The 25,674-nt window shown below is 44.6% G+C and overlaps 1 protein-coding gene across 1 annotated transcript in view; it reads left to right on the forward strand.

The window, feature by feature from the left end:
- Positions 1 to 25,674, forward strand: part of SLC2A9 (solute carrier family 2 member 9) — a 593,533-nt gene that overhangs the window by 165,143 nt on the left and 402,716 nt on the right. The window contains exon 6 of the mRNA XM_077477785.1: positions 9,808 to 9,953. Coding sequence (XP_077333911.1) covers positions 9,808 to 9,953 — 146 coding nt within the window. The remainder of the gene's footprint in view (positions 1 to 9,807; positions 9,954 to 25,674) is intronic.

Raw genomic sequence — 25,674 nt, forward strand, 5'->3', positions numbered from 1 at the left:
CTTTCTAGACTATTCCCCACCCCTTCTCTTTCGGGCGCAGTGGGGAGAGCACATGGCGGAGACACAGCAGGGGCATGCTAATTCCACTAACAAGGAGGAGGACGATGGAAGGCTGGAGGAAGGCTGCATATTTATAATACATGGTGTTTTTTTTTTGTTTTTTTTTTAGGTGATGTGGATGTTGTGGAAGAAGAATAGCATTTTACCAGTGAAAGTGCCCAGATCCTCATTGGGGCGATAATGGGGTGCAATCGCGATTTAGAGAATATACAGAAAAACATCAATGATATTCAACAAAAAATTAAGAACATCATTGATGTTTTGGGGAGAGTCTCAAACACCCCAAACTAGCTAGCATCGTTTTTACATTTTAAAAAACACTTTTATATTTTTTGAAAAGCCAATTTTGGAAGATGCACACAGTGTGTCAACATGTACTATCTCCCATCATGGGGGATCAATGTACGTGTTTTGTGGGTGCAACCCCTTCCTTGCTACTAAAGTGGCTGTGATGAAGGTGTTGTACCCCCAAAACACGTACATTGATACCCCATGATGGGAGATAGCACATGTTGACATTAGGCATGGGATCAGGAGGAAACTGGCCACTTTTTGATTCTCAATTTGTGTGCATCTTCCAAATTTGGCTTTTCCAGGGGTGACACCCCATCCGAGGAAGCCAATATCAGCACAGTTTGTACATATTCATGTCTGATATTGTCTTCACTTTTCAAAGTTGAACTTTGTAAGTTCCTGTGTTCTGTATGTTATGCTTTGATACATGCCTGTTTTACAAAACGCTAAGTTATAAAAATGTTACCCAAAATAATGTTTTCTATACACCAAATATGTTGGTTTGTTGTAAAACCCTTTTCTAAATGCACATGTGAATGTGCTTTGAGTAAAAAGTTAAATTATCAACAATGTGTGGCTTCCTTTTTCAATGTGCAAAAGCAGTATTTGTAGTAAAGTTGTTGTTTTCTATGGCAATGGGTGTTATTTACTAAAGGCAAATCCACTTTGCACTCCAAGTGCAGTTTCAGGTGCACTTTTGTAGTGCACTTGTAGTGCATAGTGGATTTGCCTTTAGTAAATAACACCCACAGTGATGTTTAAATTTCCCCAATCACGCCATTTTCATGACCCCACATATTTCTGCCATGGTGCTGAAAATTAGCAATATTTTTGTAAGTAATGCACTACATACATTATCAACAAAAACAAGGTGTGTGTGTAGCAGACCCACAACATAATAAGATTATCTGAAGAAGAGACTGTCACCTCATCTTGCTCTGAACTTGGGTTTGCACTGTTGTAGAAAAAGGCCCAAAACAAACACCAAAAAACCTAGGAGACATCTAAAACAAAGCCAAGCAGTAAATTAAAACAAAGATTATTGGAGTTTCAAAGAAAAAATTATTAAAAAAATGCCTCTCAGACATTGTCTGGCATATCAATGGCCCCTCTACCCACAAAGTACTCCATGTATTGGTTTCTGACCTCGCAGGCGCTTGGGGGTGGGGGGGCAAGCGAGGACGAGCAGCTTCAAGGGCCGTGAGGTTCACATTTTCTGTCAAGTCTGCATCAGGGCCAACTGAGGCCACATAGTTTACCGAATGTTTTTTCAAAAAATTGTGCAGAACTGCAGAAGGCAAGCACTATATGATTTAGTTTATAGTCCGCCATGTGGATTGGCGTCAAAAATAGGAGGAACTGGCTGGCCATTATTCTGAAAGTGTTTTCCACTACTCTTCTGGCTCTGGCCAGCCGCACAATAAAGATCCTCTGATCCGGGGTGAGGGTCCTCATCGGGAAAGGCCGCATCAGGTGGTTTGCCAGAGCAAACGCCTCATCCGCGACAAAAACGAACGGGAGTCCTTCTACATTCTCCTCTGGAGGTGGCACATTTTGACATTCTGCTATTACCTATCAAGATAATAATAGGAGCAAAAAAAACTTTAAACTGTAGGTAAGTATTGAGGCAGGCCCTTGCACTACATGCTTTGGTGAATTCATCCATAATTCTGACCAGAAAAAAGGTAGGTATAGTGTGTATTGGGTTTGGCAAAGTCAGCAGATAGAGGATTGCTATCAGCTGACCTAGCAGTTGGGGGAGGGGGGTTCCTAATGAGTTTGGCCCAACCCAAAAAAAAATTCTGGCACTCTGCATGAATTTAAGCACACATATAACATTTGTACACATTTTAGGGGGTGTTTAGGGGAAAGCAACACTATGGAGCTGACAAAATACATTGCTAAGTGACTAGGCTATAGGTTTATGGCCCCAGAAGAGCATGCTGGGGAAGTTAGTGAAGGCAAATATGCATGAAGGAAAAAAAAGGAACTTGAATAGCTTCCAGCATGCATGAGGACAAAGGGGCACAGCATATCAATTAGCGCATACTGCAATCATGTTAATTAGGGAATGAGGAAAGAAATACAACACATTAGCAAACATTAAATACATAGAATGTGATGTTAAAGGAGAAAACTTACCTTCATATAGTCCTTCTGCAGGACCTGAATGATGGCAGAACAGGTCTCTGGAATAATGATTCCCAGAGCCTGGGGGGAGATGCCTGTCAAGAACTTGAGGTCCTGAAGACTTCTCTGTGTCGCCAAGTAGCGCAACGTGGCGATGAGCCTCTGCTCCCGAGTGATGGCTTGTCGCATGCAGGTATCCTGCCTGCTGATATAAGGGGACAGCAAAGCCAGCAGATGGTGAAAAACGAGGTCCGTCATCCGGAGATAATTCCTGAAATCATCAGGATTATTCTCCCGGATCTCATGAAGCAAAGGCATGTGCGAGAACTGGTCACGCTGGTGCAACCAATTCTTGGTCCACGAACTCCTCCTCACCCTGTTCGTGGACGGGCTTGTGTCAAAGCTAAAAGCCCAACACCAAGCCCCTGCACAGCACGAACTCTACGATGAGTACGTACACAAAACATGGCTTGAAAACGGTCGGCTGGTCAGAATGGACAACAGAAAGCACCGATAAACGGCAAGGCCTGAAAGAACAAACTGAAAACCAGAAACGAGCAGACAATAAGCACTGAAAATCAAAGTGTACTTTATACCAAGATATAGTCCACAATGACCAACAAATGCTAACTGACTACACGCATTGATATAAGCAGATACGCACAGACAAGCACAAACTGAAGAGCATTAACGATCTGAAGCAAAATTGAAAAGCGCAAATCATCTCTAACCAAACTTCTACTAACACACGATAAACACAAGATCAGAAGGAGCCCAAAGGGTGCCGGATGTGAATTAGAGGGGGTACCCTCTACCCATTCACAAAGGGGGGGGGCTGGGATCCGGGTGCTCCCTTGTTAAAGGGGGCTTCCAAATCTGATAAACCCCCCGCCCGCAGACCCCCACAACCACCAGGCAAGGGTTATGGGGATGAGCCTTCTGTCCTCATCAACATGGGGACAAGGTGCTTTGGGAGGGGACCCCTAAGCACCCTCCCCATGTTGAGGGCAAATGGCCTGGTATGGTTAAGGAGGGGGGGTTCACGGTCGTCATCCCCCTATCCGGACCTGCCAGGTTGCATGCTTGGATAAGGGTCTGATATGGATTTTGGGGGGCCCCCATGGCATTTAAAAAAAAATGGCACAGGGTTCCCCTTAAAATCTCTACCAGACCTGAAGGGCCTGGCATGGATTTTGGAGGGGACCCCATGCCATTTTTTTTTTTAATTGGCATTGGTTTCCCTTAAAATCCATACCAGACCTAAAGGTTCCCCTTAACCACTTCAATACACTGTGTTATATATACTACACTGCCTGCACTGACTGAATATAGAATCTACACTAAATGTCTAGCCTACACTAAATGCAGAGTATATTATATATATATATATATATATATATATATATATATATACACACACACACACACACACACACATACACACACATATACTAGACTGTATATACATATATATATATGTATATATATATATATATATATATATATATATATATATATATATATATATATATATATATATATACACAGTGCCTTGCGAAAGTATTCAGCCCCCTTGAACTTTTCAACCTTTTGCCACATTTCAGGCTTCAAACATAAAGATATACAATTTTTCTTTTTTGTGAAGAATCACCAACAAGTGGGACACAATTGTGAAGTGGAACGAAATCTATTGGATAATTTAAACTTTTTTAGCAAATAAAAAACTGAAAAGTGGTGCGTGCAAAATTATTCGGCCCCTTTACTTTCAGTGCAGCACACTTACTCCAGAAGTTCAGCGAGGATCTCTGAATGATCCAATGTTGTCCTAAATGACTGATGGTGATAAATAGAATCCACCTGTGTGTAATCAAGTCTCTGTATAAATGCACCGTGATAGTCTCAGGGTTCTGTTGAAAGCGCAGAGAGCATCATGAAGACCAAGGAACACACTAGGCAGGTCCGTAATACTGTTGTGGAGAAGTTTAAAGCCGGATTTGGATACAAAAAGATTTCCCAAGCTTTAAACATCCCAAGGAGCACTGTGCAAGCGATCATTTTGAAATGGAAGGAGTATCAGACCACTTCAAATCTACCAAGACCTGGCCGTCCCTCTAAACTTTCAGCTCAGACAAGGAGAAGACTAATCAGAGATGCAGCCAAGAGGCCCATGATCACTCTGAATGAACTGCAGAGAACTACAGCTGAGGTGGGAGAGTCTGTCCATAGGACAACAATCAGCCGTACACTGCACAAATCTGGCCTTTATGGAAGAGTGGCAAGAAGAAAGCCATTTCTCAAAGATATCCATAAAAAGTCTTGTCTAAAGTTTGCCACAAGCCACCTGGGAGACACACCAAACATGTGGAAGAAGGTGCTCTGGTCAGATGAAACCAAAATCGAACTTTTTGCCCACAATGCAAAACGATATGTTTGGCGTAAAAGCAACACAGCTCATCACCCTCAACACACCATCCCTGCTGTCAAACATGGTGGTGGCAGCATCATGGTTTGGGCCTGCTTTTCTTCAGCAGGGACAGGGAAGATGGTTAAAATTGAGGGGAAGATGGATGCAGCCAAATACAGGACCATTCTGGATGAAAACCTGTTGGAGTCTGCAAAAGACCTGAAACTGGGACGGAGATTTATCTTCCAACAAGACAATGATCCCAAACATACAGCAAAATCTACAAAGGAATGGTTCACAAATAAACGTATCCAGCTGTTAGAATGGCCAAGTCAAAGTCCAGACCTGAATCCAATCGAGAATCTGTGGAAAGAGCTGAAAACTGCTGTTCACAAACGCTCTCCATCCAACCTCACTGAGCTCAAGCTGTTTTGCAAGGAAGAATGGGCAAGAATTTCAGTCTCTCGATGTGCAAAACTGATAGAGACATACCCCAAGTGACTTGCAGCTGTAATCGCAGCAAAAGGTGGCTCTACAAAGTATTAACGCAAGGGGGCCGAATAATTTTGCACGTCCCACTTTTCATTTTTTTATTAGTTAAAAAAGTTTCAAAAATCCAATAGATTTCGTTCCACTTCACAATTGTGTCCCACTTGTTGGTGATTCTTCACAAAAAATAAAAATTTTATATCTTTATGTTTGAAGCCTGAAATGTGGCAAAAGGTTGAAAAGTTCAAGGGGGCCGAATACTTTCGCAAGACACTGTATATATATATATATATATATAAATATATATTAAAACACCACCTGCGTGCCACTAACTAACCTGCCCGCCTAAGCTAGCTCGATCTACTCCATCCACACACTATACATGGCTGCTATGTAAGCAGCCGTATATAGGGTGGGACGTGGACTTAGTCCCCCTTAGCCATGACGAATTATGGCTCTCACAACAGAGTGCGCTGTGATTGGCCAAAGCATGCAGGTCAGGTGCATGCTTTGTACAATCATCAGAAGTCAATGCACTGCGATCTCGCAGTGCATTAAGGAGCATTCCACGGCACTCGAATTTGTCACAAACGGCCCATATGTTTGGTTAGTTTGTGAGGAAACGAACACCCAATGTTTGAGACAAACTTATGTTTGACTTGAACCGCGGGTGTTCGTCCAGCTTGCTGAGGAGGCACCCTGCTCCAGCATCCAGCTTGCTGAAGAGGCACCCGGAGGAAAGAGGAGTAGACAGCACTGTCAGGGGAGGTAAGTATAACACCTTTTTTATTTTAATTAAAAAAAATAAAAATTAAGCTTTAGGCCCCTTTCACACTGAGACGGTTTTCAGGAGCTACAGCGCTAAAAATAGCACCTGAAAAAACCGGCCCATTTCACTCCAGTGTGAAAGCCGGAGGGCTTTCACACTAGAGCGGTGCGCTAGCAGGACGGTGAAAAAAGTCCTGCTAGCCACATCTTTGGAGCGATGAAGGAGCAGTGTATTCACCGCCCCTAAACCGCTCCTACCCATTTTAACCCTTTAACCCTTTTTTAGCTGCTAGCGGGGGTTAAAATGACGTTAAAGCGCCGCTTTACCGCCGACACCCGCACCGCCCCAGTGTGAAAGGGGCCTTAGTATCACTTAAAGGAAAAATTGACCAGTGCGCTATCTGTAATATAAAACTTCTGATTAGAAGCTCGTGCACCTGTAATTATTTAATGGAATATATTTTAAGTGAATTTCTCTGGCTTTAAACCTATATATAACCTACAGCAGAGTCAGGGTATGTAAAATGAGCCCTTCACACTCCCTTAACCACTTCAGCCCCGGACCAATTAACAGCCTAAGGACCAGAGGTCTTTTTACAATTTCGCACTGTACTGCTTTAACTGGTAATTGCGTGGTCATGCAATGTTGTACCCAAACGAAATTTGCGTCCTTCTCTTCCCACAAATAGAGCTTTCTTTTGATGGTATTTGATTGCCTCTGCGATTTTTATTTTTTGTGATATAAATGGAAAAAGACCAAAAATTTTGAGAAAAAATGATATTTTCTACTTTTTTTATAAGAAAAATCGAACAAACTCAATTTTAGTCATACATTTAGGGCAAAATTTATTCAGCCACATGTCTTTAGTAAAAAAAATGTCAATAAGCGTATATTTATTGGTTTGCGCAAAAGTTATAGCGTCTACAAACTAGAGTACATTTTCTGGAATTTACACAGCTTTTAATTTACGACTGCCTATCTCATTTCTTGAGGTGCTAAAATGGCAGGGCAGTACAAACCCCCCCCAAATGACCCCATTTTGGAAAGTAGACACCCCAAGGAAGTTGTGGAGAGGCATGTTGAGCCCATTGAATATTTTTTGTTTTTGTCCCAAGTGATTGAATAATGACACAAAAAAAAAAAAAAAAAGTTTACAAAAAGTTGTCACTAAATGATATATTGCTCACACATGCCATAGTTATATGTGGAATTGCACCCCAAAATATATTCTGCTGCTTCTCCTGGGTACGAGGATACCACATATGTGGGACTTTTTGGGAGTCTAGTCGCGCACGGCACCCCGAAAACCAATCACTGCCTTCAGGGTTTCTAAGGGTGCAAATTTTTGATTTCACTCCTCACTATCTATCACAGTTTCGAAGGCCATAAAATGCCAAAATAGCACAAAACCCCCCCAAATGACCCCATTTTGGAAAGTAGACACCCCAAGCTATTTACTGAGAGGCATGTTGAGTCCATGAAATATTTTATATTTTGCCACAAGTTGCAGGAATTTTACAATTTTTTTTTTTGCACAAAGTTGTCACTAAATGATATATTGCTCACACATGCTATGGGCATAAGTCAAATTACACCCCAAAATAAATTCTGCTGCTTCTCCCGAGTACGGGGATACCACATGTGGGGGACTTTTTGGGAGCCTAGCCACGTACGGGACCCCGAAAACCAAGCAGGTGCCAGCAGGTATCTGGGCTGATCCCGCTAACAATGCGTTTTTTTGGAACCCTAAACTGCTGGGGATGCTAGTATAGATCTGATCAGATCAGATATTGATCTGTTCAGATTCTATACCACTACGGGAGGTGTATGCTTTGCGCGTGGGTGTTAGCGGTACTGGCACTAACCTAGCGCTGCCTGGGGTGACGCAGACCCTGACCCTAAAACCTAATTGATATCACCCGCCGGGTGATCAGGGGGTTAAACCTTTATTGGGTAATGTTAGCAACTTCTACTAATCTTCCTTAATACAGTTCCCTCAACCGAGCCTTATCTCTAAGAAATTACATTTACACTTGGTCCGGACTATACAAAAAACACCAGTTTGGGATAAATATGGCTGTGTTGAACCGGTTTTTGTTGTTACTTTTTCTTTTTTTTCTCTAACAATCTCCCGTTGATTACATTTGGAAGAGATATGTCTGTACTTATGTTTATTCTCCTGTACTTGAATAAACTTCAATAAAATTTTCTTTAAAAAAAAAAAAAAAAAACCTTTATTGGGTAATAAATGGTGGGTGCCCTGATGCTATAAAAAGCAAACTAACCAGAGTCACCCGTAACACTTATACGGTGATCACTGGTGAAAGGGTTAACTAGGGGCAATCAGGGGGTTCAAATTGTTATTAGGTAGTATATGGGGGTCCCTGGCGCTATATAAAAACCTGATGGGGAACCTAAATAACTAACTGGCTAACCAGCGTCACCAGTGACACTTATACTGTGATCGCTGGTGAAAGGGTTAACTAGGGGCAATCAGGGGGTTAAAACCATTATTGGGTAGTATATGGGGGTACCTAGCGCTATAAAAACCTGGCGGTGAACCTAAAAAAATAACTAGCTACCTAGCGACACTAGTGACACTAATGCAGCGATCAGAAAAATGATCACTTAGTGACACTGGCAAAAGGGGGTGAAAGGGTTAACTAGGGGCAATCAGGGGGTTAAAACCATTATTGGGTAGTATATGGGGGTCCCTGACGCTATATAAAAACCTGGCGGTGAACCTAAAAAAATAACTAGCTACCTAGCGACACTAGCGACACTAATGCAGCGATCAGAAAAATGATCGCTTAGTGACACTGGCAAAAGGGGGTGAAAGGGTTAACTAGGGGCAATCAGGGGGTTAAAACCATTATTGGGGGGTGGTAGGGGGCTACCCTAGACCTAACACTAACTGCCCTGACAGTTTTTACTTTTACAACTGACACTGAATGCAGTGATCAGTAAATAAATGATCACTGCAATCAGTGACACTGTGACTGGGGGGGGGGGGGGGGGCGGGGGGCGGGGGGCGATCGGGGGGGTGATCGGGGGGGTTTGTGTACCTATGTGTACCTATGTGTTAGTGTAGTGTTTGGTGCACTTACTTTTAGTCTTCTCCTCGTAGTCCGGTCTAAAAGACCGCCCCGAGGAGAATGACATCACTTCCTCCCTGCCTGTGTATACAATACACAGTGGGAGGAAGCTTCTCATTGGCCAGGAGCGATCGAGAGGGGATGGCCAGAAACCAACGGCCATCCCCTCATCCCGGATAGCTCCTGCAGCGAAACGGACCGCCGTATCCAGCGGGAGGGGGTCCGATCGGACCCCCCACCCGCTGGAAGGCAGGCACGTACATGTACGTGCTTGTGCCTGCCGGTGCCATTGTAATGACGTACATTGGCAATACGGCGGTCCTTAAGTGGTTAAAGTAATTGTAACCTCTTACATATACCCAGTGATATGACTGGTCTCATGTGATACACAGAGGTGAATCAAATCCTCTTACATAAATTGTACCTGTTTTTTTTAAATCTTCTCATCTCTAATCTATAGCCATTTAAAGTCCAGAATATATTCTGGATTGTACATCATAATGAATATGTGGACGTATGCTCTAAAATCGTAAAGTCCTAAGACCTGGCTGCTTGCTGTGTTGCAGGTATAGCTCTCAGCACTCTCCCGATGTACCTCAATGAGATCTCACCGAAGAGAATCCGCGGGTCTCTGGGGCAGATCACTGCAATCTTGATTTGTGTAGGAGTGTTCACTGGTCAAGTGCTCGGCCTGCCAGAAATATTTGGACAGGTAAGGGAATGCGATTTATGATTTATAGACTATGACTACAAGAACAAACTTTACTTATTCAAGAATAGTTCAGTAATAACAATTGTTAAAAAAATGATTTACAGATTGGCACATGCTTCCAAGCATTTTAAGAGAATGCAGTGCATACACAGTACATAGAAATGTGATCTGCTTAATGTACTCTTAACAATATGCTTTTATTTTTCAACAATTGTTTGTATATTATATATACAGTATTTATGTCTTCAGCTCAATACATAGGTGAATTCTGCTCCCTGATAACTTTAACAATGCAGTGGCTGCATCTTTAAGCCCAGTTCAGGCTTCATGTTTTATAATTTTTATAACAGTAGGAAAGGTAAAATGTAGGCACTATCTTTCATTGGCTCACAGAATATACTGTATGTTACAGTGCAAGCTTTGGCAAACACCGTTTTCTTCTTCAGGCCTGAAACCATGCTTGAAGGAAAAAGCTGTACTCTTGGGTGCCTCCAGTGGACCTGCAGAGTATGTCGCTTTGCAAAGGAATGAATGGAGTGGCAGTACCCATGCGCAGGATGAAGAGGGCCCTACGGGAATGATTCTTGAAGGAAAGAAAGGCAGCACAATGAGTATTAATAAAACTGGGGCAGAAGTAAATATCAGACCAGAAGGACTGCAGTCAGGAGGAAGGGGCCTTGCCCTAAAGCAGTGGTCATCAACCCTGTCCTCAGGGCCCACTAACAGGCCAGGTTTTATGTATTACCTTGGGGAAATGCAGATTAGAATACTGCAATCACTGAGCAGCAAATTATATCACCTGTGATGTATTTCAGTTATCTTGCAAACCTGGCCTGTTAGTGGGCCCTGAGGACAGGGTTGATGACCATTGCCCTAAAGGACAACTTATATCAAAAGTATAGTTGTCCTTAGGGCTGGGTCAAAATCATTAGGCAATTAATGTTGAATTGCACTACAAAATATATTATGTTGGCCAGCAAATGTTATTACCTATATTTTAACACTCCTACCTTCTATTAGGCTGATAATTCACCTGGTGTCAGTCACATTAGACAATACGTTTAAAGAGATACGCAATGGGAGCTTACAGTAATTGCTCAACACTGTTCTGTCTTCTTCCTAGACATTTTTCTTGCTATCATTTTTAACTTTTGTTCTTTCTTTTTATAAACTCTTTCTATACATTGTGCTGACAGACTTAATGCTAAACAGCTTGTTCCATATTGTAAATTCTCAGGATGTGCATTTTAATGCTTACTGTATATCAGGGATGTGCAGTGAGGTCAGTGGCTGGTGAGGCACTGGCTATTATCAGAGCCAGATATACACAGGTTACATGCCTCGCAAATGTTAGAGTGAGAGCAATAATTCTAGCACTAGACCTCCTCTGTGACTCTGAACATGTAACCTGTAAAAAATGTTAAAACGTTACCTATGGAGATTTTTAAGTACTGAAGTTTGGCACAATTTTAAAGCGTGACATGTTAGGTATCTATTTACTCGGTGTAACATCGTCTTTCATGGTATGCAAAAAAAATCAGGCTACTTTAGTGTTTTCATTTTTATGTTTTCTTATTCATGAAACAGTTTCTTTACAAAAAAAAATGCATTTGAAAAATTGCTGCGCAAATACCGTGTAACATAAAAAGTTGCAATGACCACTATTTTATTCCCTAGGGCAGTGATGGCGAACCTTGGCACCCCAGATGTTTTGGAACTACATTTCCCATGATGCTCATCTACACTGCAGAGTGCATGGGCATCATGGGAAATGTAGTTCCAAAACATCTGGGGTGCCAAGGTTCGCCATCACTGCCCTAGGGTGTCTGCTAAAACAATATATATAATGTTTGAGGGTTCTGAGTAATTTTCTATCAAAAAACAATATGATTTTTTCATGTAGGAGAGAAGTGTCAGAATTGACCAGGGTGGCAAGGGGTTAATAACCATAAGTAATATACAAATAATTATTATATATTATTTTAAGGTAATTTACTATATTTTGAAAATCTGTATTCAAGCAGGTGGCTTAATGGACATATTACTGAAGTTATAACTTCAAACCAGTAATTTCACAGTGAATAGATAAATAATAAATTATTTTCTTATAACATATAGCATAATAATATATGATTTAGCTTGTAAATTTTCAGCAGCAGCAGATTCTCATACTTCCGCTTAACTGTGTGAGAAAAACATGGGATTATGGGTAAATCTTGTACACATGTTTTTTCCTTCTGGTTAAGAGGGCTGGGCTAGAAGGGAGTATTTGTCTTTTAGACACATGCCCCTTCTATGACATTGCAGTGAGAGGCGTGCCTCCACTGCAGCATTTTTATTGGACAGCTTGGGCCAATGGTACTTTACCATTAGTTCAAAACACCAAGCTGTCCATTGAGCTCAGTGCCTCTGACAAGAAGTGAGGAGAGGCAGTGGCGTCACTAGAACCTTAATGGCCCCGATGCAAGAAACCATAAAGGGCCCCCCTGAACCCCAGCCAGGGCCCTTCCCTCCGAGTCCGGCGGGGGAATTCCAGGGCGTGGTCACAGGTATGACATTTGTGAGCCCTGTAGTTCCACCACTGGTATCAGTTTTTGCACCCAGGTGAAAAGGGGTCCCTGTCCCCAGGGGAGGTGGGGGTCCATGTCCCCACGTGAGAAGGGGTCCCTTTCCCCAGGGGGAGATGGAGGGGGTATGTAATGGTGTGTGGGGGATGGGGTCCTCTCACTCACCATGACCAAGCTGTAGGCCATAACATGGACTCATCCATGTTGGCCTGGGCTCCATCCAGTGTGCTGGACGGGCGATCAGCATATCTCCCAGAAAGACCTTTCATCACCTGTGTATGACGGGGGAGGAGGGGGGCTTGCAGACTAACCTGCAGTGTCCTCCGGGGGGCTCTCATAGGGCTGCACTGCATCTGTGTGCTTAAAGTTTGTTTACCCGGGAGAAGTATGCAGTGCAGTGTGGGCCGGACTCAGGGGGGGCGGGACTCTGGCTGGGGAGAACAGACATCGTACTGAGCGGCAATGCATGGAGCAGGAGAGGGGTACTCTGAGGAGCCGGCCGAGGACACAGCTCATGCGGGGAATGCACAACTAAAGAGCAGCCAGTGCGATAGTCGAGCATGGAGCTCTGCTAGTCACCCTCCACCTCCAGCCACCTGTGTGCATGGTGCACTGGTACCCCTAGCTGCCTATGCTGCTGCCGGCCATATGTAGAGGGGGCTTCATGGGCCCCCTGCATCACAGGGCCCAGTTGCGGTCGCAACTGCTGCACCCCCTATAGTTACGCCCCTGAGGAGAGGCCCTGTGAGCTCATGCTCTCAGTATGCTGCAAACAGCTTGTGCCAGCTTGGCCGCTCTGAATGTAGCTTCTGACAGGCTGTGCAAAGAGCCCTGTATCTCTGGAACCATAGATGATAAGAGCCCCTGCTGTATATAAAACTTTTGCTGTCTTGACCTGATAATGTCCTATCTGTGAATCCTACGCAGCCCCCTCTAGTGTGCTACTAGATTAGTGCAGGCAAACTTATGTTTGACTCACGGTAATTGTATGAGTCTATAATCAGGTGAGGCTGGATAGCCCTACAGAGTGGGCCTCTGCTACCTCCCCTGGGTCTAGAAGCTTCTAAAATTTAATGGGCAGAGGCCGGAAGGTCCTAATCTGCATATTTGAGAGAATCTGGCTAATCTCCAGGCAGAGGGCCTGGCAGGGTGGCTGAGTCAGCCCTTAAATGTGGGAGAGCCAGGCTAGCAGGGGAGTCGATGGAAGACGGAGTGCTGAGGAGGCTGTCAGTAGCCTAGGAGGTTTCCCCTAGGTCTATGGGGGCCTTTTCCTCCAGGCTGGGCTCAGTCTGGCTTAGTAAGATCCATTTAGCATCACGGTTTGTGCCGGATTCTTACCCCAGAGCAGTGGGAGAGGCTTTCAAAGGACAGCGCTGTGCTTAACCCTTTTATCCCTTGCCCTGGAATATCTTCAGAGTAGCTAAGAGGGCTGGTAGTGTATGCAAGCAGTTGAGCTGGGATAAGTTCTGCAATAGGTGAGGATACACTCCTTTATGCAGTTTTGCAACCTTCTGTGCTATTTTCCAGAGGAGACTAAGAGTTCCTAGTCCATAAGGGACTTTTGCTACTGATCCTTAGAGACTAAATGCGTCCAGGCAGTGGTGGGACAAGGTCATCCAGCGCCCAGGGCAAAGATGCCAAACTGCGCCCCCCTTTCCCTTAGGGTTAGGGTGCCCCCTACCCCTGCAATAAACCATTGCACCAGGGGCAGCCGTCCCTCCTGCCCACCCCGTTAGCAGTAAAGCAACGCTAGTTTTAGCAGTGCTTTACTGTCATATTAGTGACGCTTTTCAGGCTGCTAGCAGGCACTTTTAACCTCCGCTAGCGGCCAAAAAAGGTTTAAATCCGCCCGCAAAGTGCCGCTGCTGAAGCTTTTTTTCCTGTCCTGCAAGCGCACCGCCCCAGTTTGAAAGCACTTGGGCTCTCACACTTGGGCTGCAGGGGAGGCATTTTTCAGGTGCTATTTTTAGCCCAAAAGCGCTGGAAAAATGCCCCAGTGTGAAAGTGGCCTTAATAACAGCAAAAGTTATGTTAAAACTTTAGCTCTCCTTTAAAGCAGAACTACAGTTGCCTCCCCTCCAGCAATGCGGTATGTCCAAGCTCCCTTACTCTCATTGAGAGCCGGTTCACACATCTCAGTTACGGCTGCGGAGGGGAGGCATAGTATGTCATATGAAATGCTAAACCAATCTATGCAGCCTGCCATGAGAAGGGAATATATTCACTATTAAATCTGTAGCTGTCAGTGTTTTGTCTGTTTTACGTTGGGAAACTTATCAGTCTCACTCAGACCAATGAAAAATCTCTACCACCCTACCCTGGCATCCAAGTACATACAGCACATTGAATTATGAGTGTGGCATCTTTGAGGCTGCCATCCCTATTCTTACTTCACTATTAAGTCGTTTGCCTGCAATAAGCATGCAGATACTGGTGGCCAGTGGCATTGAAATGTAACCCTTCCCATGACCACCAATGTGTGGGGAAGGGGATCAAATTTCACTGCCATGAGCACCAATGCAAAGTGGAGGGGGGGGGGGGGGGGGTTAAAATTCACTACCACAGGGACCAATGCCAAGTCAGGGGGGATAGGGGTTAATATTCACTGCCACTGACCACCAGTGCGTTGTAAAGAGAGTGAAGTACAGAGTGCAGGTGTATGTAATGTACAGAGTGAAGTGGTCAGGTGTATAATTTACAGAGTGCAGAGTTCAAGTGCATAATGTACAGAGTGCAGAGGTCAGGTGTCAGGGGCGGATCCAGAGTCTAATCTCGGGAGGGGCACTGCTATAAAATATGTTTTTTGGGGGGCAATTTATATGGGAAATGGCTGGTATTGGCGCTTCAATCATTACGGCACCATGGTTGTTATGGTGTCAGGATGATTGAAGCGCATTATTTCTATTAATACATTGTAATATAAAATTAAATGGTTCAACTCACCATATTGCAGAATCAGTGGGAGCCCTGAGGATGTCACTTGCCATGTCGCCTGCCACCAAATGTGGATTGTCACTTGTCACCAAATGCGGATTGTTACTTGCCACGTCACCTGCCACACATTGCGGATTGTCACTTGCCACGTAGCCTGCCACACATTGCAGATTGCCACTTGCCACGTCACCTGCCACACATTGCGGATTGTGACTTGCCACATCACCTGCCACACATTGCGGATTGTCACTTGCCACGTCGCCTGCCACCAGATGCGGATTGCCACGTAGCCTGCCACACATTGCGGATTGCCACGTAGCCTGCCACACATTGCGGATTGCCACTTGCCACGTCACCTGCCACACATTGCGGATTGTCACTTGCCACGTTGCCTGACCCACATTGCGGATTGCCACTTGCCACGTCACCTGCCACACATTGGGGATTGTCACTTGCCACGTCACCTGCCACACATTGCGGATTGTCACTTGCCACGTTGCCTGCCACACATTGCGGATTGCCACTTGCCACGTCACCTGCCACACATTGCGGATTGTCACTTGCCACGTTGCCTGCCACACATTGCGGATTGCCACTTGCCACGTAGCCTGCCACACATTGCGGATTGTCACTTGCCACGTCACCTGCCACACATTGCGGATTGCCACGTCACCTGCCACACATTGCGGATTGTCACTTGCCACGTCACCTGCCACACATTGCGGATTGTCACTTGCCACGTCACCTGCCACACATTGCGGATTGTCACTTGCCACGTCACCTGCCACACATTGCGGATTGCCACTTGCCACGTAGTCTGCCACACATTGTGGATTGCCACTTGCCACGTAGTCTGCCACACATTGCGGATTGCCACTTGCCACGTAGCCTGCCACACACTGCGGATTGTCACCTACTGGTGGTCTTTTGTTGGGTCCCAGAGTGAAGATAGGCAGCAGAGAGATGATGCAATCTCTCTGCTGCACACAGCTTCCTACACAGTGAGGGTGGAACTGGAGGGATGCAGGGCAGTGAGAGATGATGTCATCTCCCTGCTCCCCTGCATGCTGGCTTCCTGATTGGCCAGCAGCCCTCCTAAGCCGCCCAGCTGCCCCCCCCCTCACCCGTCCACTCAGCGCGGGTACCCGCGGAACCGACCGCGATTGGACCCGCGGAACCGGCCGCGGGTACCCTCGGAACCGGCCGCGATTGGACCCGCGGAACCGGCCCGCGGGTACCCGCGGAACCGGCCGTGATTGGACCCGCGGAACCGGCCGTGCTGTCATTAGCTGGCGGTATTCTCGGAGGGGGCAATTGACCCGTTGCCCCCCCCCCTGGATCCGCCCCTGTCAGGTGTATGTAATGTACAGGGTGCAGAGGTCAGGCATGTGTAATACACATAATGCATGGATCAGATGTGTGTTACATATAAAGTGTAACAGGTCAAGTGTGTGTTATGTACCTAGTGCAGGGATCAAGTGTATGTGATATACAGAGTTCAGAGGTTAGCTGTGTGTAATATATATATATAGTGCATGGATCCGATGTGTATAACATACAGAGTGTAGGGGTCAGATGTGTGTAATGTACCCAGTACAGAGGTCAACTGTATGTAGTGCACTGGGTGCTGAGATGGTGTAATATACATAGTGCAGGGAATAGATGTGTGTTACATATGAAGTGTACGGGTTAGATGTGTGTTATGTACCTAGTGCATGGATCAGCCATAATGGTGGCCCCTTTTGGTATCAATATACTAGAGTAGATATGATCCCTAGATATTCATAATAAAGTACAGAGGGTTTGTTTGGGACTTTATACATACCTCCAAAAGTAACTACACCTTATTTAAAAACATTCCATTTTTACTATATACAAAAGAATATAAAATCATAATAAATCCATGTATCATAAAACACATTACATATCATGAGTGCACGGTCAATGAATGATACCAACAGAACATCTCTGGGACATCCCACATGGAGTTCCACAAGTATGCTGGAATAAGGTCAATGCGTTTCGTGGAAATCCCACTTCTTCAGGATTTCTTTAACCTCTCTTGTATTGACATATAATAAGATATATAGTTACAACTGAGAATGAGCAAAACATTCAAATTAATGTCATAAATAATAGCAACATTTAACTTCTTAAAAATAATGAGTATAGGTTCAATATGGTATAAGAACAATAACTAAAATATAAAAAAACTGCACTAACCCCAAAGAAATATATCAGGAAACAGCAGCACACACTCAAAATTAAAAAATTCAAGAGCAAAAAGAAAGTGTAGCGCTAACTGCTGCAAACAATATATCAAAGTACTCAAACAGTGTTGAAATGATAAAATGGTGAATACTGCAAAGAAAATGATAATGCAGTGTCAATATGCTCAGACATTGGCAATGTGTAAATAACAGCAGTATATGCAAAGCTTATCCCAGATCAGAACTCAGTGTATATAAACAAATAAAAACTTAAAAACATAAACTGTATAGGAAATAGCCCACGATGATATTAAAATAAAAAGTCCCACACAGTGAATAGTCCAATCAAGTGATCTGTGATTCAATTGCCCAATGTTGTGGTGATAAAACAGAAAATCCCACACAATGAATAGTCCAATCAAGTGATCAGTAACTGCAGTAATACGGCAATGTATCATACAGGCTTGAAGTGCTAGAACCACTAGCACACAGGGAGGATGGAGCCAGATGATCCAGGCTACAAGGCGGCCATCATGGAGAGTAGTGCCTATCCACACCAAACATCTTGTGATGGAAATGTCTCAGCAAAGGTTTCAGAATGCTTCAGAACAATCCCCTGGTGTAAAAAACAAAAAGGCAAACAATGCCAATAGTGCAGGTCAAAAATTATCTAAAACTTTATTCACATCTTCAAGTAGAACAGATGTGACATAAAATGTGATCACATAAAAAGATTAAAAGCAATGTGGGAAGCGTAAGATAAGCATAGCCCGACACGTTTTGACACAATAGGTCATCGACTGGGGCATATCTCAGAACAATAAAGATTGGCTACTTGACGCTTCACCTGGGATGCATGGGTTTCCCCTGGGGGGATAAGTATAGGGGGTCTGGTGTATGTAATGTAGATAATACAGGGGTTAGGCACATGTAGTGTACAAAAAGCAGGGATCAGAGTTATGTATTGTACAGAGTGAAGGGGTCAGGTTTATACAATGTACTAAATGTAGGGATCTCAAATACTCACAGTCCAGTGCACAGCACCTCTATCATTTGATCCATAGGTTGCAAACCAGACACTGGGACCACTGATGTCAGCTGGGGCCCCTGGCCTCAAGGAAGAGCAGAGAAGCTCTAGCAGGCAGGCTGACACACCAGAACTCACACACAGGTCCTCCTATGGAGAGAATTGCACAGGTGATTCCCACCCTCTCCTCCTACATTCAGTTACTGGTCGGCGGGGTCCGGAGTTTCTCATTCTCCTTTGGAGTTTCCAACAGGATCCCAGAGGCTGTCATTAGAAACAATGTGGCCAGGGCTCTGTATAACGCTGCACTGAGGCTGCTCCACCTGTAACCCCCTCTTGGCAGCCCTGAGTCCTAGCACAAGGATAATATTTATTTTTACCACGTGACTGTGATTTTAACTAAGCCAAAAATAACTAATAGTTTTTGTAAAATTAAGGATTGTTGTCTTTGTGTGTTTGCTGTGGAATTTGAGCCTATTGTGAGGACCAATAACAAAGCATATTTTCCAGCTCTCGTAATCTGAAATCACAGGGGAAATATTTACCAAGTTCCTATCGGGAAGCCCGTTCGTCTATATGCTGGTCCGATGGACCAAATACGACGCAAGGGCAGCTACAGCACCTGCCCGCGAGAATTTTTCCAGCGAGATCCTATCACGCTGGTTCTCAGCTGCAGGATACTGTACATTTCACGCTTGCTGCAATAGGAAAAACACATTTTCCTATTGCAGTCACAGTCCCAGAGCATGCTGGGACTGTGACGTCATAAGGGGCAGGGTCACTGGATGACATCACCAGGTAACCTCACCCCTTATGCCTATATAAGTCGTTGCACACCATGTCCATGGCATTACAGTGGTAGAGAGCGTCATCTCAACATCGGAAGAAGGAAGAAGAAGATGGCGACGACAACAACAACAAAGGAGAAAGCAAAAGAGCGGCAAAAGAGCAGAAGAACCGGAGTGCGGGAGAAGAGGAGGAAAGCACAGAGAAGTTGGAAGAAGACCCCTGGAGCTGCCTAATAAACGACTTTAAAAACCTGTGTAGTGTGTTTTTTATTGACACTTTTTCCCCCAGGTGAATGGGTAGGGGTACGATGTACCTCATACTTATTCACATAGGGTGGTGGGCCAGGATCTGGGGGACCCCTTATTAAAGGGGGCTCTCGAATTCCGATAATCCCCCTGCCCGCAGACCCCGACAACAAACGGCCAGCGTTGTCGGGAAGAGGCCCTTGTCCTCATCAACATGGGGACAAGGTGCTTTTCGGGTGGGGGGTGCCCCCTTCCCAAAAGCACCCACCCCCCCATGTTGAGTGCATGCGGCCTGGTACGGTTCAGGAGGTCGCTCGCTAGTCCCCACCCCTTTTCCTGACCGGCTGGGCTGCATGCTCGGATAAGGGTCTGGTATGGACTTTGGGGGGACCCCCACAACGTTTTTTCGGCGTAGGGTGTTCCCCTTAAAATCCATACTGGTCAACGGGGCTCGCAAGGTGTCAATCTCGCCGATGAAAGCTGCGAGATTTACTTTCCTTTCTGGTCCCCTCATACCAGGAGTCACGTTCAAAATGAACGGACTTTAGTCCAGGTGTGGGCAAGACCGTTTATTTTGAAAGTCCGTCGGGAAGTCCGTCAGACCTAGTCTGCGTGAAAGACCGTTCGTGTGTGCAAAAGTCCGCTCATTCGAAAGTCTGTTGGATCTCTGCCAGAAGTCCGTCGGGAAGACCGTCGGACCTAGTCCCTCGAAAAGTCCAGTCATGTGTACACGGCATTAGAGGTACGTGAGGGAAAGTATAGAAACAATGGCATTGTAAATTGGATGCTCCTCTATTGTTCTAATTAGGCTTAGTAGAAAGGAACCTTACCTGTGCTTTAAAAGTCATTTCTATACCCCATAAATTGCACTCTGAAACTCTAACATTTCATTTAATAATCCCACATACATATTCCAAAGATACAGAAGTCAGTTATGACATTTTAAATTTTTATAAAGCTATTTATGAGGTGTAGAAATGACTTTTATTGCATTTTATGACACCCATAAATAGGTGTATATCCCCTCTAGTGATCTGCAAAATGAAGGTGCCCCGTTTTTTCTATATACTGTATATAACATTTTGACAGTTGCACCTGATGCTGTGTCTACCACTAGATGGCAGTATTGTTTCTAATAAAGTATTTTCAGTGGCTCTATTTTCAAGAAATTCTTGTGACAGTTAGATGAGCCATTACATTCAGTGTATTACAGAAAGCTTCAGAGTATGCTTCAAAGTATGGAATTCTTTTAGCCATTATCTGTAAAGCCATTTCATTTTTGTGCTAATAAGTATTTTTGAGGCTACCCTCAGTATCCATAGAAAAACAGAACTATTTTAACATGATTCTGTTTCTATTTTAAAACTTGAAAAGTCATCTCTGTCCATGCCACATAAGTCTTTTGGGCTAAAAAATGAATCTTGTTCAAAGATCTTCTGCATGGATACTCAGGTAGTTTCGGATACTCTGTCCCTACTGTGTGTTGTAGTTCCTTCCGCCAATCTCTGTTTCCTGCAGTGATATAGGAGCCAGTGGAGGAAACGACAAAGCACACCAGGGGACACCAGAATTTGACAATCCAGGAAGTGTCAAATGCAGACTATGCAAAAGAATCTTCATACTTGAAAGCATGGGCTGCCATTGATGATTTTATTTCTGAAATTTGCTAGCTGCTTGGCTGGTATTCTGATCTGATGAATTTGCCCAAAGTCTGCCAGATCCGGACTTCCATCAGGATAGCAACTGTAGAACTGAAGAAACCAATAAATGACATGAGAAATGTAATTTTATACACCAATTTTCCTTGATGCCCCCCAATTTTTTTATGCAACATGAGGGCCACTAAGCAGAAGAACTAATGGTAATTAGCCTTTTTTGCACTAAAAGTGGTTATAAAGTCAAAAGGTTTTTTACCCTAATTCATTTTCTGCATTAAGGTAAAAACCCCAAAAGCTGCTTCTCCCAGCCCCACCGCTTAACCTCCCTAGCGGTAATCCCGAGTCTGGCTCGGGTTGGGATTTTCATTACAATAGCGGTAACCCCGAGCCAGACTCGGGTTTGCACCGCTCGATGCAGGGGAGGACACAGGGATCGTTACTTACCTTGTCCCCTGGATCCAGCGATGTCCGCCGCGCTGTGTGATCGAGCCGTCCTGCGCTCGATTCACAGTGCCGAATGCCGCCGAGCTCCGACGTTACGACGCACGGGAGCGGAGAACGGCGGCAAATTCAAAAAAGTAAAAACACACAAAACACACACAGCACTGTAATCTTACAGATTACAGTGCTGTAGTAAAAAATACACACCCCCTTTGTCCCTAGTGGTTTGTGCAATGCCCTGCATGCACTTTTATATTATAAATACTGTTTTTTACTGCTTGGAATTTGGAGATTGTCCATAGCAACCAAAACATGTCCCTTTTTCAGTTTTTTTGGGATTTGATTACATTATTGAATAATTTTTATTATTCTTTATTATATTATAAACTTTATCATACCCGGGATGTCCGCTAGACTCTGGTTTGAAGAGATTTCAGAGCGTTATTCCTAAGAATTACAGGACTACAAAATAAAAGCCAGATTTCCATGCAAAATAATTGTACCGCTTTCAGCACCTTATTCCAGACTGAATCATACCGCCAGGGAGGTTAAAGAGGAAGTAAACCCTGATGAGTTTACTTCCTCTTTCATTCCCTGCAAAGGCAAAGCATAATGTACTACTATGCATCGCATAGTAGTCCATTATGTGTCACTTACCTGACACAGGAGCCAGCGAAGTCACCGCTGTCCCCTGTAGTCCAGCACATCCATCTTCTCGGTGGGGTCTCGCAGCTGCGCCGCTGTCATTCGGCGAAGCCGCGATGACGTCACTTCCGCGCATGCGCATGGGAGACGACACGCGCGGCATCTCTGTCCGCATGCGCCATAGACAGCGGTGCCTGCCTTCAGGCAAATATCTCCTAAACCGTATAGGTTTAGGAGATATTTCTTGGACCTACAGGTAAGCCTTAATCTAGGCTTACATGTAGGTCAAAGTGTGTTGTAAGGGTTTACAACCACTTTAAAAATGTATCTGAGCTGAGCCCAATCTCGATCCAGAGCTGTGCTTGTCTGCAGCAAATGTTCCCCCCTCTTTCTATTCTCACAAGAGACTCAGCAGCAGTGGGAGCTATTGGCTTATGCTGATGTCAGTCAAATCCTGTGAGGAGGGGCGAGGGCAAACCGCACTATGTGTATCTATGAATGAACACAGCCTGGCTCTGAATAGAGTCTGTGCAAGTGCCCCCATAGCAAGCGGCTTGCTATGGGGGCACTCAGAGAAGAGGAAGAGCCAAGATTGTGTGTATGTCGCTAATTGAGTTGTGAGGTTGGTGAAGTAGGATTTGTCTGGGGAGTTAGGTGCATAAATGTTGGTTATCCTGATTTCTCCGGATGGGAATTGAAGGTGGATTGATACTGACCTTCCATCCTCATTGCTGTGAACTGATACTACATCGCATGTCAATTTTTTATGAAGAAGTATGAGTGTATCTGCTTTGAGGCCTTTAGAAGCTGACCCTATCACCCTGCCTACCCATAACTTTTGCATTCAGAAAAAATCGCGTTCCGCTAAGTGTGTCTCCTGGAGCAATGCTATGTCAGATTTCAATCTACTTAGGTGTCTAAGGACCTTCATTCTCTTAGTAAGGGAGTGCAACCCCTTAACATTCCAGGATGTTATGCGTATACTGGCCATGGATTAGGTTGAATGGAGATAATGTATGGGGTAGAGTGTGCATATTACCTGTGCAGTACAATCTGCCAAAGGAGGCTGGCAAGGTGTTGCAATTTTCCAGATCCTTAATCGGTGGAACCATCCCTTCTTGAGAGAGTGAGGCAGAAAGAAATAGAAGAGGAAAGAAAAGCAAAATAGAATAAGCTTGAGATATAGAGATATAAACATTCTTGAGACTTCACTTTTTTCCGTATGCTCATTACACCGCTTTACAGACCACAAGTACACAGGCCACAGAGATGTGTTATAAGGGTGAGGAATCCCCCCCCCCCAGAGAGTAAGGTATATCTGGGAGAGGAGTTCCACCATCCCCTGGCTTGCAGAATTTCCCTATTGGGTGAGCTAAGAGGCCAAAGAGCATAGGGGCCTCGCTAAAGAGAAGACCCGTAGCGGGTTCTAGTGGCAAGGAGTATAGCAAAGAGCATTTCAAAAACATAGAGAAGATTGCATATGAAAGATTTGGAACTCGGAACATAGGAACAGATACTCAATAAATCAATGAGAGAAACTCAACTGGGGAGTAACATGAAGCATTTTTAGGATTACTCTTGGCGTATAAACCTAGAAGACCTATAAACCTAGAAGAAGCGATTGGATCCTGGCGGATCAGGGTTCCAGCAGAAAGGATACGTCCGTCACTGCCACTGGTGATGGGCTCTCATTTTATCTGATATCAGCGATGAGTGAGTTGATCCAGTAAGGAGGTGTGTTTGAGACATTTTGGCGGATCCATTCTGGGGCTTCTTTGCTCCCTGGGCCCACTTTTCACTCTTTCTTTGTATGTGTCAGAAGACGGGCACTTGGCTGGTGATGAAAGCGTGTGCAGGAAAGCAGTTGCATTTTCAGGAGATTTAAATGTGAGCTGTTCCCCATCTGGGGCTTGTAAACAGAGGACTGCAGGATAGGCTAACGTGAAATAGACGGTACGTTTAAATAATTCTGCACACAAAGGTTGGAACTCTTTGCATTTGTGTGATACTTCAGCAGAATAATCTGAACAGATGAGAAGTTTGTGACCCTCTATCATCATCGTGCAATCTGCATACCTCATATATTTTGCAAAAATTGGCCTAGAGCGATTTTGTTTGTTTGATGGGGCTCCAATCCACAGTGCATCTGTGGTATAAACCGAGGGCTTCCGGGAGGGCAGAGGTGCAGATATCAAGGAGTGAGCCATGCTTAAAAGACTCGGGGAGTCCTATTATCTGGAGGTTATTCCTTCTGGAGCGATTCTCCAAATCTTCCATTCGTTCGCGCAAAAGCTGCTGGGCTTGAGTACATTTTTCTAAAGTCGCATTCATGCTACACTGTGCGTCTTCCGCTGCTCAGCCTCCATTATCCTCTGAGAATGGTCACCAAGCTCTTTGCGGAGCTGCAGGATGCCTGCAGATACTTCTTTGTCCACTGCGGCTGTGATTGTGGGGGAAAGCAAGGCTCCCACAGCTTGGGCTATTTTGTCATAGGAAGCTAGGGATTACCTGGTGACCTGTCTCACTGGCATCCATGTGTGCACTGTGCATATCATCATTCCTCTCACTGGGATTGCCTGTGAGCTGTGGCTGCAGAGCAGTTTGTGTAAGGGGAGATGCAAATGCTGCAGAGGCCATTTTAGATCTCCCTGAAGTTCCTGAGGCGGAGGGAGAAGCGTCCCTCCAGTGGGATCCAGAGCGTGATCGCTCCTGTGACAAGTACCGCTCCATCCACTGCAACACAGGGGTTCTGTGGAGGCTGTCTGGTGGGGGGGAGAGTTGTCCCTGGGTTTAGTAAGCTGATACCGTTTTGCTGGCTAAGCCTCTGCGTTCCTACATACGGCACTGGAACTGGAAGTGTAAATACATTTTCAATGCTTTTGCTGACAGCTGAAGTAAAAACAAAACAGTTGCAGTAGGAATCGGTAATTGGTATCGGCTAGTACTAAAAAAAAAGTATCGGTACCGTACTCGTTGGTATCAGTGTATCCCTAATATCCATCCAACCAGATATTGATATGTTAGGTTATCAAAAACAGTATCAAATATCACACTAGTTTTATGTTGCCCTCTTTTACTTTTAAAATAAAAAATACTACAAAAAAAGGAAGTGTTATTACTCAGATAGGTACATTATTTGAGCTATGACTAAGCACCATATCTGATGTGAAACACGTCAGCAGCTGTGTAGTTAGTCTGTATTGCC

This window comes from Lithobates pipiens, unplaced genomic scaffold (assembly GCF_037356315.1).
Source record: "Lithobates pipiens isolate NorthernLeopardFrog02 unplaced genomic scaffold, aLitPip1_a1.2 Scaffold_13, whole genome shotgun sequence".
Lineage (NCBI taxonomy): Eukaryota > Metazoa > Chordata > Amphibia > Anura > Ranidae > Lithobates > Lithobates pipiens.